At 46.7% G+C, this 15,638-nt stretch overlaps 1 protein-coding gene across 1 annotated transcript; it reads left to right on the top strand.

The window, feature by feature from the left end:
* Positions 1–1,345: 1,345 nt before the first annotated feature.
* PURB (purine rich element binding protein B) lies at positions 1,346–12,083 on the top strand. The gene has a single exon (XM_081079750.1). The coding sequence runs from the start codon at positions 3,728–3,730 to the stop codon at positions 4,637–4,639; it is 912 nt and encodes a 303-aa protein (XP_080935876.1). The 5' UTR covers positions 1,346–3,727; the 3' UTR covers positions 4,640–12,083.
* The last annotated feature ends 3,555 nt before the right edge of the window (positions 12,084–15,638 follow it).

Below are 15,638 nucleotides of genomic sequence, written 5' to 3'. Positions count from 1 at the left end.
CCACACTCCTGTCGATACATTCACTCATTAGCACTATGACATCTGGCTTCCACGCTCCCCCCAAAGCGAGTGTCAAAGCAGGAGTTAGTGCTGGAGACTCGAGCGGCAGTGAGTGTCTGCTGCACCTCTGAATTGCTGTGTGACTCTGGGCACACTTCCAGGATGTGTGGGACATGCATGTGCAGGCCCACCGTGAACTGTAACATCTGACCCCCTCAGCCTTTCTCTCTCCCCATCTTGTTCTCCTGTCCCTGACTTCTCTACGCAGCCTCCTGGGAGCTGACGTCAAGTCCGCCCTGCCTGCTGGCAGCTCCCAACCTGCATGTCCTTTGCTGCCCCTCTTCTCGACTCCGCTTGTCTGGGTTGCACAGCTGCTTGGACATCGCCCCTTTGGCGTCCAGCCAGGTCCTCAAATTTAACACACTGACACAGCCACTCTCATTTGTGCTGGATTTGCCAAAAGGCAGTGACAGCAGGTGCTCAGGCTACCAAGAAGTAATAAACTTCCCAGGAAAAATTTTGATATTCCAAAAATGTATCACAGCAGCTCGTCCTGTGGTGTGCAGTTTATTGTGAACTCTGTGGGGGAGAGGCGTCCAATACTCGCAGTGTCCGGGTCCCTGAGGTCTCAGTCCAGTATGCCCCTCGCCTCCAACAAGAAATTGTCCTCCCCGAACAGCCTTGGGAGCTGGTCACTCAGAGCATTCGCTCTAAAACCACCCTTTAGTCCTCTCTCACATTCCCATGTCGGGGTTTTAAATCTTGACCCTTCTTCTGTCTCAAAGTCCCATATGCTCCCTGACTCTCCACCAGCCATGTCCAGGCCCTGCTGGTTTGTGTCTGCAAAACGTCATTGCCTCCTAACAGGGCCCACCCATGCTGGACTCTGCCATGGGTCACTTCCCCGAAGCACAAAGTAGAGGCATCACGTCACACTCCTGTTTAACACAGCTCCTCCGGGGACTCCCCCTGACTCAAGTCCAAACTCCCACCTATAAGTCAGGGCCTCTCTGATGGGCCCAATCTCGCTGCTTCCACTCTGTTCACCACCCCCTCCTCACAAATCCTGGGCTCCAGCTAAACTAGACTTCTAGCCATCTGGGAACAAATGTTCCCTCTGCCCAGAATAACCTACACCCATCTCCACCTGTTGTGATCTGTGCTTAAAGGGTTATTCAATAAATAGTACTGAGACAATTGGTCATTTGAAGGAAATTTTTTAGATCCTTCACTTCATACCACACACCACAGAGTATTCCAGATAAACTAGAGTTAAATATAAGTATATGGTATAATCACATATATTAAACATCAAACAGTAAAAAGTCTGAAAAAATATGCGACTATTGAATGAATATTTGAGCGGGTAGAAGATTCTAAACTTAAAAGCAAAGAATGAAATTTCAAAGGAAACAAAGCAATTGCTGACCTTGAAAAAATAGCCAGCTATTTCTCCAGTAACATGGGTTTCTTTGGGAACAACAAAGAATTGCAACTTGGGACATGCAGTCTAAAGGCAGGTAAATCACCAGCAAGTCCAAAGAATAAAGGAGAGGAATGTTCTTTTATGGAGGAAAAAGAAGTTCAGAGCGTCTGTTGTAAACAAACAGTCCATTGGGGGAAACTGGGAGTTAGAAGTATAGTGGATTTTCATTGGCTGAGTGGTTGCAGGGCAAGAAGATCCTCCTTCTTCCTGCTGGAGTAAGGTAGAAAAACATCTTCCTGTTGGAAATGGAAAGTATGGCTCTTCCAGGTTGGGATAATTGATGATGAGGGGTAGGGCAGGAGAGCTCCCCATACAGGCCTTCCCCACTCCAATGTAAAGAATGTTTCTGTTTATTAATCTTCACACAATAAATCTAACTCTAAAATAGAACTTGATTCCTTAAAAGCAAACTGATAAGAAATGAACAGAGGGGTAGAGAGTCCTTGCCATAAAGTGAATGTTGGGGTCCCCATGCAGGGAAGTGGTTTGGTTAACAAGAAATTATAGAAGGAGCTCATGGATAGCCTTCATGAAGGCCACGTGATACCTGACATCGCATTCCTTCCCTTGGGATTCAAAATGTCCAAATCCTCTTCAAGATTGAAATGTCCAAGGCCCCAAAATTTCATGCCTTCCCCTGGATTCTCCTGTGTTTGGCGGATAGCTAGTGTTCTAATTTTGTTTGATTGGGCCTTTCTTTTCACATCAGATGGGTAATGTGCCCATGTCATCACAAGGTGTTTGAGGGCGATGAACACCCCCAATAGAGTGAACAGCCAATCATCAGGCTTATGAACTACAGAAATAATCTTACCGGGTCTTTTTATGAAACAGGAGACGAGGTGATTAATACTCAGGGAAAGCTTCCTCTGAGTCAGGTTATATTCTTTATATGCTTTATCCCACTTATCAACTATAAAACAAAATTGACTAGGCATTCTGTCAGCAAAAAGGATTTACTGGGGGAAAAAGGAAACTACTGCAATCCAGTACGAGCACCCGCGGCGAGTCACGTGAAGAAGAAAAGCAAAGAAGCAGTAATCCCTTTCCCAGAGAGGGAGAGGACGTTAAGGGGAGGGGTTGTTACAGCCACAGCGCCTCGCGGGCAACAGTTTGTCCTGCACGGTTCTCCTGACGACCTAGGTCGCGAGAGCTCCTCCTTCCCCCGTCCTCCTGGTGCCTGTGCGGGTTAAGGTCTTTGCCATTCATTTGATCGTATGTGATTCTTAGAACACCCCCGGAGACAGGTGCTATTATTCCCATTTAACAAATGAGCAAACAGATTCACTCAACTGCCCAAGATCACACAGGGTCTTGGGAGTGAGTATGGGACTCAGATCCAGGACGAGTGGCTCTCCCCTCACAGAAAGCCGTAGTTTTCACTTCTGTAACGCGTCCGTTTCTCCATGCGGTACGACACGTGAAACACGTATTCTCCTGAGTTGACGTGTAAATGGTGGTCCGTGCCTGTACCAGGTTTCAGGGGGAGTCACGGCCTTCCTGGAGTGCCTCCCTCCCGTCTTAGTTCAGGCCTTTCCCACTTTGTTCCGAGGATGTGATAATGACAGTGACAGCGACGTTACCGTGTATGTTCCGGGCACGGTGTCTTCTGTGAACTAAAGCCGAGCGCACACTACTGCGCACTCACCGTAACTTAGGTGCCCTGCTAAACACGATTCACGGATTACTACCCAGCAACGCTAGCGGGTTAGTTTTGTTTCATTTGAGGGCAGAAGACCCCGACGTCGTCCCCCCTTGAATGCCTCTCTCTAACAGTAACTGCGCGGAGGTATAACTTCGTGTACCATAAATGCACTTATTTAAAGCCCACACTTCGACGAGTTTGGGCACATCCGTAAAACCCGAACCACGAGCACACGCAGCGCTCCCGTCATCCCCACGGTCCCTGCGGCCTTCCCACTCCGCCCTTCTCCGCCGTGACGTCACTGCCCTGCGCCCCGCCGCCGCGGAGGGCGGTGCTTCCGGCAGCCCGGACGCGGTGGGCGTGGCGGGTGGCGTCACGCAGGCGCGCGCCGGAAGCGGACGCGGGCCGGGCGGAAGTGGCGGGGCGGAGCGCGGGGGCGATGGGGGGCGGCGGCGGCGGCCGGCTATGAGCGGCGGGAGCGCGTGAGCGGGCCGGCGGCGAGGCTGGGGGGCCCCGGAGAGCGAGCCGCAGGGCAGAGGGCGGGCACGCGAGCGCGGCGGGCGGCGGGCGGCAGCCAGGGCGCGGCGGCCGAGAAGATGGCGGACGGCGACAGCGGCAGCGAGCGCGGCGGCAGCGGCGGGCCCGGCGGCTTCCAGCCCGCGTCCCGCGGCGGCGGCGAGCAGGAGACGCAGGAGCTGGCCTCGAAGCGGCTGGACATCCAGAACAAGCGCTTCTACCTGGACGTGAAGCAGAACGCCAAGGGCCGCTTCCTCAAGATCGCCGAGGTGGGCGCGGGCGGCTCCAAGAGCCGCCTCACGCTGTCCATGGCCGTGGCCGCCGAATTCCGCGACTACCTGGGCGACTTCATCGAGCACTACGCGCAGCTGGGCCCCAGCAGCCCCGAGCAGGTGGCGGCGGCGGCGGCCGAGGAGGGCGGCGGGCCGCGGCGCGCGCTCAAGAGCGAGTTCCTGGTGCGCGAGAACCGCAAGTACTACCTGGACCTCAAGGAGAACCAGCGCGGCCGCTTCCTGCGCATCCGCCAGACGGTGACGCGCGGCGGCGGCCCCGCGCCCGGCGGCCTGCAGAGCGGCCAGACCATCGCGCTGCCGGCGCAGGGCCTCATCGAGTTCCGCGACGCGCTGGCCAAGCTCATCGACGACTACGGCGGCGACGACGACGAGCTGGCGGGCGGCCCGGGCGGCGGCGCGGGGGGCCCGGGCGGCGGCCTGTACGGGGAGCTCCCGGAGGGCACTTCCATCACCGTGGACTCGAAGCGCTTCTTCTTCGACGTGGGTTGCAACAAGTACGGCGTGTTCCTGCGCGTGAGCGAGGTGAAGCCGTCCTACCGCAACGCCATCACCGTTCCCTTCAAGGCCTGGGGCAAGTTCGGCGGCGCCTTTTGCCGGTATGCGGATGAGATGAAGGAGATCCAGGAGCGGCAGAGGGATAAGCTTTATGAGCGACGCGGCGGAGACGAGTCTGAGGGTGAGGAGGGCGATGAGGATTGAGACTTGCCGCTTCCCCCACGGGCCCCCCACCCCGCCTCCGTCCCCCAGCCCCCCCAGCTGAAGAGCTCCTCTTCCTGCTCATCCCCAGTGAGACACCTGCCGGGGAGCAGGGGAGGCCCCACGGGGAGAAGACAACATCTAAAACAATGTAGTTGATGATGAGAAATAACCATAAGACAACACTCACGAACCATTAGAGAAAAGCAGGGAAGTTGCAAGGAACTGACAGCGACCTGCGAAGACAGGACACAGCGGCTCTCTTCCGCTGAGCAATTAGTGTCAGCTTCTGTTGCTTCCCAGCCGAGGTTCCTAAACCCATCAGGAGAGCCCTGGCCGGGACAGGTCCTCGCACACCACACCGGTCCCCAAGGAACACCTCTGAGGTGCCCGTACCCCTTGATAACAGCTGAGTATGTGTTGCACTTGGGAACTTGGTGGAAAGATGTCATCAGACCTCACTGTTGCAGTGTCTATCCCTTCACCTCCTTTGAAATGAGCATTTTGGATCTAGACCTTCATGGAATTCTTGATGAGAGAGGCCTTTGCAGTTACTGGTTCTGAGGGTACAGGTTTCATGAAAAGGAATGCAACTTGAAATCATCACGGCCAGGGCAGAATAGGAATTCAAGAAGTCACTGGGGAACACAGCAACAAATTGTATCTATTTTATTCAGAATGGTTTTGCACGCTACCTGGACCCTGGCCCATGTCTTGTCTTCGCAGAATTGTTTTCCAGGCTGCAGATGGGTTCAGGTGTCAGTCCTTGAACTAGAATCTGTTACTAAAATATTTTAAAAGTTGGCAAAAATTCTTGAAAATTAAAGAGCAGTTTTACATTGGGGGTTGCTGAGATAGGCACAAGGAAAAATCAGGCATAAAGCACAAGGAAAAAAACTGTTTGAGTGGACTGGTTGCTGCTCACTAAAGTTCTTCCCATGATCTCTAAACAGGGAGATCATTACCAAGAACTGGCTTAGGTATGAATGATAGCCAGATCCCTGTGGCTCCACGGTGTGAGCCAGTGAATTGTGGCTAATTCGGCTGTTTTGGCCACTGGTTGGCTGGATTTTAAACCACAAAACTTGAAAAAGGAACAGTGTGGCTACAAGCCTGAGCTTTAATGGAATATACATCCTTACAGAAAAGTTGGAAGTAACCAAAACTGAAGTCTTCCTCTACCTTCAGTTGAATCTGTGGATTTGTTCAGATACTAAAGATCCTCAGGTCCAGAATTCCAGCATCATTTATTCTTTTTAAAATAAATTTTTAAGAACTTGATCCACTGTATCAGTACCTCACAATCAAAGTTGGCAGATGATGGATGCGCGATTCCAGCAACGCGCCCTTTGGAAGCTGAAATCCATCTGCATGGAGCCGGAGTGAACGCGAATGTGCTGACTATCTCCTGGAAGCATTTTTATACCATCTTGAAATTTCAACAAACTGTCTTTTGCCGGGTTATCCAGCTGTCTTTCAAGAATAAAAGTTGGGGTTTTCAAGGATCGCCTCTTCTATATTTTAACTGGATTTTCAGTAGAAATGGTTTTTACTAATCAAGTTAATCCCACCCCATGGAAAGGTATTCATTCCTAGAAATGTCACAGACCTAGGTAACTTTCACTTTGAGTCGAATGGGAGCTAATGTTCTTTCCAAAGTTTCAGGTATGCTTTGTGCGACACCTTCTCAACCAGGAGGCAAGTAACCCACCTCCACAATCTTAGTATTTTTTTTAACTGCATGACTGCCCTTTATTTGAGCTGCCTTTTAATTTATTGCATACCCTTTTTATTATCTTATTTTGGTATTATTCAATATATACAATCTTTTTGTATTTATTGGGAAATAAGTAATATACAAAAAGGTCATTTTCATGCATTGTGGCTGAGAGGGAGGGAAATAATTGTGTATATAAAATTAGATTTTTTTAAAAATTAGACTATGATTCAGAATACTGTTAATCTTAGATTTTTTTTTTTTTTAAGTGGAAGAGCCACAAACATCGGTGCCCTTTTCAGACTATTTCTCTACTCATCGTCCACAGTAGACTTTTTAAACAGATTTTTTTTTAAAGCTTTTCTTTTTAAAAAATTTTTCTCCGTTGCAAAGAATGTTTCCTAAATTGTATGGGAGCAATAGTATTTTCGATGTTTTAATGACATCCATATACTTGTACTGTATTTTGTACCACAAGGCAGCTGTTTTCAATAATGTCCTGCTGTATTTACCTATGTGTTTGAGTGTTTATTTCTTTGCTGCGGAGAACAAAACCCTGAATAGTTTTAGTAGAGGAGCTGAGAAACTAGCATTAGGTTTGCAGAAACTGTTTAAGTTTCAAACTCTGAGGCAGCAATGAGAATTAAGGTTGCAGCAGTTAGTTGGCTGCTATAACTTCTTCATTTTCAAACCATGTACAATTCCTGTGTAGACCAATTTGCTTTCTTGCTTCAGCGGTGGTCCTGTTGCTCAGCGGCAGTGAGCCGGTTCAGTTTTGCAAAGGTGCAGTACCTCTCCTTTTCAAGGGGTTGGTTTATTCTTTTTTCTTTTCTTTTTGTCTGGCTGAATTGCAGTAACTAGCCTTGCCTTTCTATTCTGTAGAAATGACAGGGTCTTCACAATCCTTACCAGTGGCTACTAAGCTATAATTAGCTGAATAGAAAGAATGTGGAAGTGGTCTGAGGCGTATAGAGTATATGCCAAGAACACTGCCATATATGGAATCAGCTTTGGTTACCAGAGAAGTTTTCTTAGTCATTAGACCATAGAACAGTAATATATCATATGTAAATCTTTAGATATCAATTGGAGAATCCTCCGAAAAAAGGAGCAAAGAATGCATAAGCTATGTGTTGGAAAAGTAATTTATATTAAAATTTTGACCTGCCTATGTAAGAGTCAGTGGTAAATAAATGTCATAGTGGTGGGTTTTAAGTCTTAACCAATCTCAGAGGTTTGTTTCTCCTGCAGGGGCGGTCGATGGCCTCTCTTCCCACTGCAGGAGGGCTGAGGACTGATGTAGCATTTCACTGATCCTCATTCCAGTCACTAGGGACAATAGAAGTCTGCAAAGCACAGAGACTGCACTTCTGATGTGTTCTGTTAAACGAGGCGATATTAACGGGCCATCTTGGAGAATTCGGTTGTAAATATGGCTTATTAAAGGAAATGATTGTTGTTAAATCCAGGCAGAAAATGTAGTGTTTTCAACCACTGCTGTGAACAGTGATTTAGGGCTTGTATTTTGACCTTGGCAAACATCCCAGCTAATGACATGTTCAAAATTGTCATATTCCTGAGAAGTAGGGAAGTAAAATTCTTCTCCAATAATTGGTGGAATGTTCCTTTTTCAAACTGCTGCAGTTACAGAAGTGAGAAGTCCAATTTTAGGAACAGAATTGAAAGAGCAAAACTCTGTGACGAGATCCCAGGATCCCTTCTGGTTTCTATTGTCCCTACCTGTCATTCGAGTAGAATGGTAGTTCTAGTCAGCAGAGGAAGTTGTCAGTGCATATGCCGCACCGAACACAGTGTAAATCTGCATGGCACCAAAAATCAAAGCGAAAACCAAACCAAAACCCAGACACCCTATGTTACTGTGGGAGGCGTGTAGATGGTACAATGACTGGCGCTGTGATAGTCACACGGCTGCTTGTCAGGTCACTTTCCATAATTGTTTACCGCAAAATGATTGAGAGGCTTCCAGTGTGGGCAGCCGTTAACCTTCTGCTTCCTTCTGTTGCCTCTTGATCACTTTGCAGTAAATTGCAGGTCTCTTAAGAGATTCAAGCTTCAATTTTCTCAAATCAAAACAATTCTTCTGTCTTATCTGAAAATGCAGGGTTGTGGGCAAGAGAGGCGGTTATAGTAGTGCCCTCATATTGAGTGGTCTGTAAACGGCTGCACACCTCAGGCGCTCAAGTTGCTGAGGACGCTTTGTTAAATGACCTTGACTGGCTTTACAGGGGGTAGAATGATCTGCACAAGGTATTAAAAGGTGACAGTTCATTTGCGTCTACCTTGTTCTTGAGGTGAACGAAATTAAGAAGCTTGAGTGTGTAAGCCATGCACATAAGTATTCTTCACTGTAGATTCTGTTTTCATTTGAACCCGATTATGATACTTTGTCCAGTGTACAAGCGATCTCTCAGTAGATATTCATTTGCAAATAGTGTGGCCTTGATCGGGGAGAAGGGGGAGGAGAGAAGGGACTTTGTAAAAATGACTCGTTGCCGAGTCGTCTGCAGCACTCTTAGTGTCTAATGTGTCTCCTTATTGATTGGGGAAATGTAATGTTTGGATCCTGGAGTTAGTAATCCAATTGAGTTGTCTTCTATTTTTAGGAAGTATCAGAATTGCTCTGATAAGTACAAAGTTCACTGCTTTGGTGTTCAAGCTCAGGTTGTAGAATATATATAGTGGTGTAAAAATCCCACCGTTAACTCTTAAAAAGCAGTTTTCATTTTAGTACACCCTGAGTCACGTGCATGAGGCTTGTTCAGAGAGCAAAGCCTCCCATCTTTTTTTGCTTCTTTCCCATTTTGTACTTCATTGAGAACATGTGGAGTGACCTTACGTTGTATGTTGTCATTTTAACCCTAACACTTTTCTCAAGATAAGCACTTTTTGATCATGAGAGACGTGTAATCTGTGTGACATGGATCGTGGTTCCTTGGGCCCCGTAGATAAGCTGCTTGTGAAGATTGTTCTGACTGGTAGGAAGAGTATGGCTCATTGCAAATTAGAAAGTTTGTACTATTGATCCAGAATGCATTTTGCTGGCTTCCAGTGACTGGAGAGTGACAGTGCTGCATTCACAGTGTAGTTACTTTCCCTCGAGCCTTAAGGCAACTTTTTTTTTTTTTTTGTCAACAGTGCTGAGAGTCAATGAGTGAGCTGATCAGTTTTCAAGGTTGGTGTTAGAGTCCTGTAAGCCAATTAGCTATCTTCCTGAACAGTCACTATTCCCATTGAATAAACTGGATAATAATGGGTGTGTGGGTGGGGCAGGTGGATGGTGGAGGGGGAGGGGATTGTAGAAAAGAACCACATTTACCTTAAAAACAAAAAATGTTGATGCCCCGTTTGAAATTCCAAATATAAGGTAGAATTGGCAGATTGTAACTTCATTTCCCGTTTTTAATCTATAAAAACAGTCATTAATTTTCAAATGTCAGACCCAAGGAGTGTCGAGAGCTCGCAGGAGCAGCCCCCTGAATGGTTCTATTGATACAGCTAGCTTTCCTATTTCCTATTTAAAGTCACCATTCCCAGTCCTCAGTCTTAAAACTTAGTTTCATTACCAATGCATTTAACAGACTCATGTTAACAAATGCGGTCCGGTTGTCAGTACTGAAAATTAAACTTAGAAAATAATAAAATTGCATCATGAAAACTTAAGTAATTTCCAACTGATATCTGTATGTCTATCCACGTAAGACCTTTATGAATGTATGTTATATTTCCTAATGAAATAGGGAATATGCCATCAGTGTAATCACCTTTATTGTTTTACTTCTCACTTGAAAATCTGACTCATGCCTTTTGAATTAGACATTCCAGTTGGGAGAGGTAACGCCCTGTTAAAACAACAGCAAATGCCATGTTGTAGTTTCGCTGCTCAGTAGGACTTCTAGTAAAGGGAGGACAGAGCTTTATTTGAAGCTCAAATGTTACCATTTATTTCTACAGGTGATTCTAACAAAAGGTTTGATAAAAGAGAGACTGTCGGTGTAGTTAACATGAGACTTTGGGTCGTGGAGCAAGTCTCACTTTGCCTGTGTCATATGTAAAATCGCCCTCGACGTGGAGAAGAGGGCTGGGCACATCTCTCGCATGAAGACACGTGGATTGTTGGAGAGAAAGCGATAGATCTGTCCAAGTTCATTGTCCATGAGCATATTGCAAAAGACAGTCTGTCTTTTTTATCCTACCTTCAATAACTTCCACGGCTAAGTCTGTGAAGACAACTAAGTTAGACCATCTCTTCCTTCTTAGAGACAGACTCATCCCCAGTCTTACCCTGTCGCAGCAGCAGGCTGGTTCACAAGTCTGTATATTTGGAAATTGCATGGCAAGTAGTACATTTTTTCCCTTTTAAAATTACTTTTTCAGCGACGTATAACCGCAGGGAGAGTCCTAAGAAAATTGATAAAAACAGGATTTTACGGTATCACTAAGCACATTTGTGTGTAGGAATTTGGGAGTTTCCTTATAAACTGTTCAGATGTGAAGCATAAACCCTTTTCTCCCAGACCACCTGTCACCTCTGTACAGAAGCTCTGGATTCCTAGAAGTTAATGGATGGGCCAGGCCAGAAACTGGTTTTAAATGAATGCAGAGCACATTCACAAAGGCGACAGTTTTGCATGTTATGGTGGCAGGCAAGTATATTTGAATTTTTTCAACGATTATCAATATTTGGATAATAATTAAGATTATTAGTGGATTTGGACTTCTTTTTTTCTAAAGTTCTTGAAAAAGTAATAGGGATTTATTCTTCCTTTTGCACCTTCATGCAGATGTTTTTCCACGATCTTTTTTTAAAATCCACCTGTCTCCTGAGGTGTTTCCAGATAACACTTTCCATTCTGTAGGAATCTGCCCACCAGCCACCTCCCAGGGCTTTCTCAGACTGAGGCTTCGCTCTAGGGTGGGGTGGATGTCTTCCCAGTGGAGAACCCATAGCTGTGATTTCAATGATGTCAAAGCAGATCTCTGTAGCAGGAGACAGTTTCTGATGTATGTGGACAAGTAGAGTTTGGGCCGGAGGTTACTTTACGGCGGTTTTGGGTTGTCTCGGTCTGTAAATACCACATACTTGTGTTGTAAACCAAGTGTGTCCTATATGTGAATTAGTAGGACTGATTTCTGCTTCAAGAGAAGCCGCACCTTTAATTTTATAAGGTCCCCTCCACCTGTAACCCTACAAATATTTGTAAATAGAACACTGAAATTTGTAGTGATAGGATCAGTTTGGGAATATCTGCTGAGAGACCAAAAAGTTCATTTTTTTAAGTACCTTGGTTAAAGAGTAAAGATTATTCCTCCTATTTTTAAAAGAAGAATGCACTTTAACAAACAGCTGCATGGGCAATTCAAACAAACCCATTCAGAATCACACTTCCTAGAGACTGTTGAAAGCAGAGTCTCATGGGCTGTTGATCCCACTGCCTGGAGGTTGCAGCTCACATGGGTCAGTGTCCAGACGAGCAGGGCTTCTTAAGAAGAGCAATGTGAATACGGCCAGAAGCTTCAGACAGGTCTCTAAGTGGCGGTCCCGTATTTACCACTAACTAGCAAAACTGACAGAAAAAACTCACAGAGAAAGTTTAAGAATCCTTACTGCTGGTGTGTACTCCTTACAATAGCAGACTTTTGCAAATGGAGTTTTACAGTCTATATTTAAAAATTGTATGTTTGTAACAAATAAAGTATGCGGAAAAGAGACCATCTTGTGCTGGTGTCTAATTTGAGGAATTACCTGGGGGTGGGGAGGGAAAGGCCACACACCATCTGCTGAGGCTCACGTCGGCCTGGAATTGGCTGACTTCCCACTGAAATGACTTCCGAGCCATTGCACGTTTCATCTGAACAATAGCCCGTTCTAGAACCTCTGGGTCCCCATAACCTTTTTCTAGTTAGTAAGCAGTCTGCAGAGTAAATCAAAGCAGCAAATGAGCTTCATGCTTTGGTTCAGTTCCAGACAGGCCCCTTGTCACTTTCCTTAGTTTCTTCCTATTCTACTGGCTTTTCGGCCTTACCATTTCGAGTGGGTGTGGAGAAACTTCCCTCATGGTTCATCATCATAACTGACTTCTTAGGGAGTACATTGGGCCAGTCTTACCTCAGTGTTACAGGTAAAATAAAGTTGTGTCTGTAGATGCCAGCCATGGTCCCCAGTCTTCATCTCAGAAGCCCCTTTACACTCAGTTTACTGAAGACCCCTCCCCAAGGAGTTTTTTACCTTTTGGAGTTATGTAATTGATACATATCCTATTAGAAATGAAACCATTTTAAAGATCAAAATAGGTATACGTTCCATCCGCTATTGCCAGTGATGCTATCACATCATTTAGTGTCTGGAAACACTAACGTGAGAACATGAACAGGGCAAGTTACAATATTAAGGCTCCCTGAGAGTCTTGGGGTCCTCCAGGGGTCAGCCTCAGAACCACTGAACTAGACTGGGACGATTCATCACGCCTTTCTAAAGATGAGGAATGGGCTGGAGATGAGATTACTCATCCAGTTGTGCCTGTGTTTTCTCTCCATTAGAGGTTCTCAATTTGAAATAATTACTCCCACCCTGCACACAGTGACTCTCCCGTGACTGCCCACTCTGGCCATCTGGCGGGGTTCTCAGTGTTGCCTCAGAAGCACCTGGAGATCCTGCACTAGGCCGCCCAGGCACTGCCCGGACCAACTGGATCAGAATCATGGATCAGTGTTCTGTGTGTTTCATCTTGTTAAGCTGCCCTGTGTGAATCAGGAATGAGAGCCTGTGGGGTCTTGTGTGTACCGTTTTTCCCCGAAAATAAGACCTAGCCGGACAATCAGCTCTAATGTATCTTTGGGAGCAAAACTTAATATAAGACCGGGTCTTATTTTACTATAAGATCGGGTCTTTATAATGTAATATATAATATACAATGTAATGTACTATAATACTCTAAGACTGGGTCTTATATTAATTTTTGCTCCAAAAGACGCATTAGAGCTGATTGGCCAGCTAGGTCTTATTTTTGGGGAAACGGGGTAAGGAAAAGAGGCAGGAAGGGCTGGGAATCTGCTAGAGGAAAACAAGCAGGACCACGGGGGACCCCTTGAACATGTGGCAACACGTGGCCTTTGCCCCCTGGCTGCGTTCCTGCAGTTCCTTCACTGCCACTTAAACCCCAAAAAGAATCGGCGCCATCGCATGCAAGTGCCCTCCCAGGGCTTTGCTCACACAGCCACCCCAGTTACTAAGCAGGTCCCTCTGGTCTGCGTGGAGCCTGAGAAGCTGTATTTCTAGCAAGTTCCAGATGCGGCTGCTGCTGGTGGTCGAGAACACACTTGGAGCCTCGCTGCAGAAATCACAAAAGATCTGGGGACATTAGCCCACTTGTCACCAACTGCGCTCACCCGACGCATTGGTCCTGCCGAATTTTTCAGCGTGATGTGAAGTTGTCACTGCGCATGAAGTTCTGGGTGCAGCAGCCAGACCTCAAGGAATCGGAGTATGACTTCAGAGTTTGAACATTTTGTGAGTTATATTCTATCCCCGACTCTGTCGTAAACTAATGGTGTGACTCCGGGCAAGTGTCTTTAACACGAAAAAATCTGTAAGGTCCTACAACAGTGTGGTTTCCTGGAGAAGCCACCAGGCCTGAGGGAGGTGAGAGCCACCTGGTGGTGAGCACTGAAATCTTTGAAATAACCATGTGCCTGCTGGTCATTTGTGAATTCATTCATTCAGTTATGGGGTAGATATGTGCCAGGCGTTGCACTCGGTGTGGAAGATGTGGCCCGTGGTCCAAATGGAACTGACAATTTAGTGGGTCGAGAGAATAGGAGAAAGCTTTCTACGATAACTAGGAGGAACTATGGTCCATTGGACAGAGGTATATTTGAGGTTAAAATGTTCTAGTTCATGTGAGCCTGGGTCTCCAGGTGCAGGATGGGCTGCAGCTCAAACTTGCTAGACATACCTCCTTCCTCAGTAAAAGCAATCTCAAGTCCTAAGAAGCCGCTTCCCCAGACCCCAGAGAGGAAGTGAGCCCAGCGCAGGTGGGAGAATCTGCTCAGAGCCCTGGTGTGTTCTTTCCCTTCTCCCTCTGGCATCATTCATCACACGTTAGGGTCTGGGAGGGGTGAGATTCCACCGCTGGGCTGTGTACCCCGAGCTCTTGTAGCTGGTGGGCTCTGGCCAGGTCCAGTAGGTGTTCCTTCTCCCCGCCCACGATTCCCTGAAGAGAGGCGACAAACAGGTTTCTCATGGAACCTGAGTAAACCAGTCTCTAGAGGTAATAAGCAGACCTCAATCCAAGGAACAGAATTAGTTGGCAACTTTGTTCCTGACCCAGGCCTTCTTCTCAGGAGAGAGGGCACTGTTGAAACTCTAAGCTGTAACTTCTCTTCGACTTCCATGATACAGTGTAGACCTCTCAGCGGGCCCAATTCAGGTCTCCAGACTAGCTAGTGGCAAGAGTGAGCACATATCTAAACCTGTTCTCCCACCTGCTGCACCATACTGCCACGGAGAGAATAGCATCCCGATGCTAAGAGCCTGAGACGACACGTAACAGAGGCACAGGTATCCCGCAAAGCTCAGTATTAGTTCTGATGCTTTCTGCATAAGGGCCGCCAGACGTAGAAAATGGGGGACACACTCATCAGTGTTCTCAGGATATGGTATCTGAGACCAAAATTAAAATAGATCCCTGAAGTTTAAAAAAAAAAAAGGAAATAAACATGCTGATTTGGTACATCTGTATCCGTGACCAAGACATTAGATGTTATGGTCTTCTATCAGAGTGAACAGCCTGGGACCCAGCCACACCACCTGCATGTTAAAATCATGTTTCTCCTGCCAGAGCACAAATGGTTCAAAGTCACAGTGAAGGAGGGGACTAGAACCAGGCAGGACTCAATATTAAATCAGTGACATGGAGCCATGTGGACCTGAAAATCATCCCTTTTATGCTATTTTATATTTTCCCTATCCTGGTGTCAAATCAAGAAACAGCCAAGTTAACAAATAGGAATGAGCCGTGGTCCATTTATTCAACTGGAGATCAGGATTCCCAAGGGCCATTTACACAACGGAGGTTGGAAGCACGGACTGAGACCTATGGGTGCAGGACTGGCCCAGACAAACCATCACACAGGCTCTCCCTCTTTTCACTTTCAAGGCTACCAGGAAGTCCTCCAAGGACCCCTAGATCCCACCCTCAAAATTGTCCTGTCCTTTGCCTCATTTATTCAGTACCTCTTATAATTGGTGGGCATCATTTTTGGCAG

Source organism: Rhinolophus hipposideros (genome assembly GCF_964194185.1).
Source record: "Rhinolophus hipposideros genome assembly, chromosome: 18".
NCBI lineage: Eukaryota > Metazoa > Chordata > Mammalia > Chiroptera > Rhinolophidae > Rhinolophus > Rhinolophus hipposideros.
The sequence above is the reverse complement of the archived record's forward strand: the minus strand, read 5'-3'. Positions and strand labels throughout refer to the sequence as shown.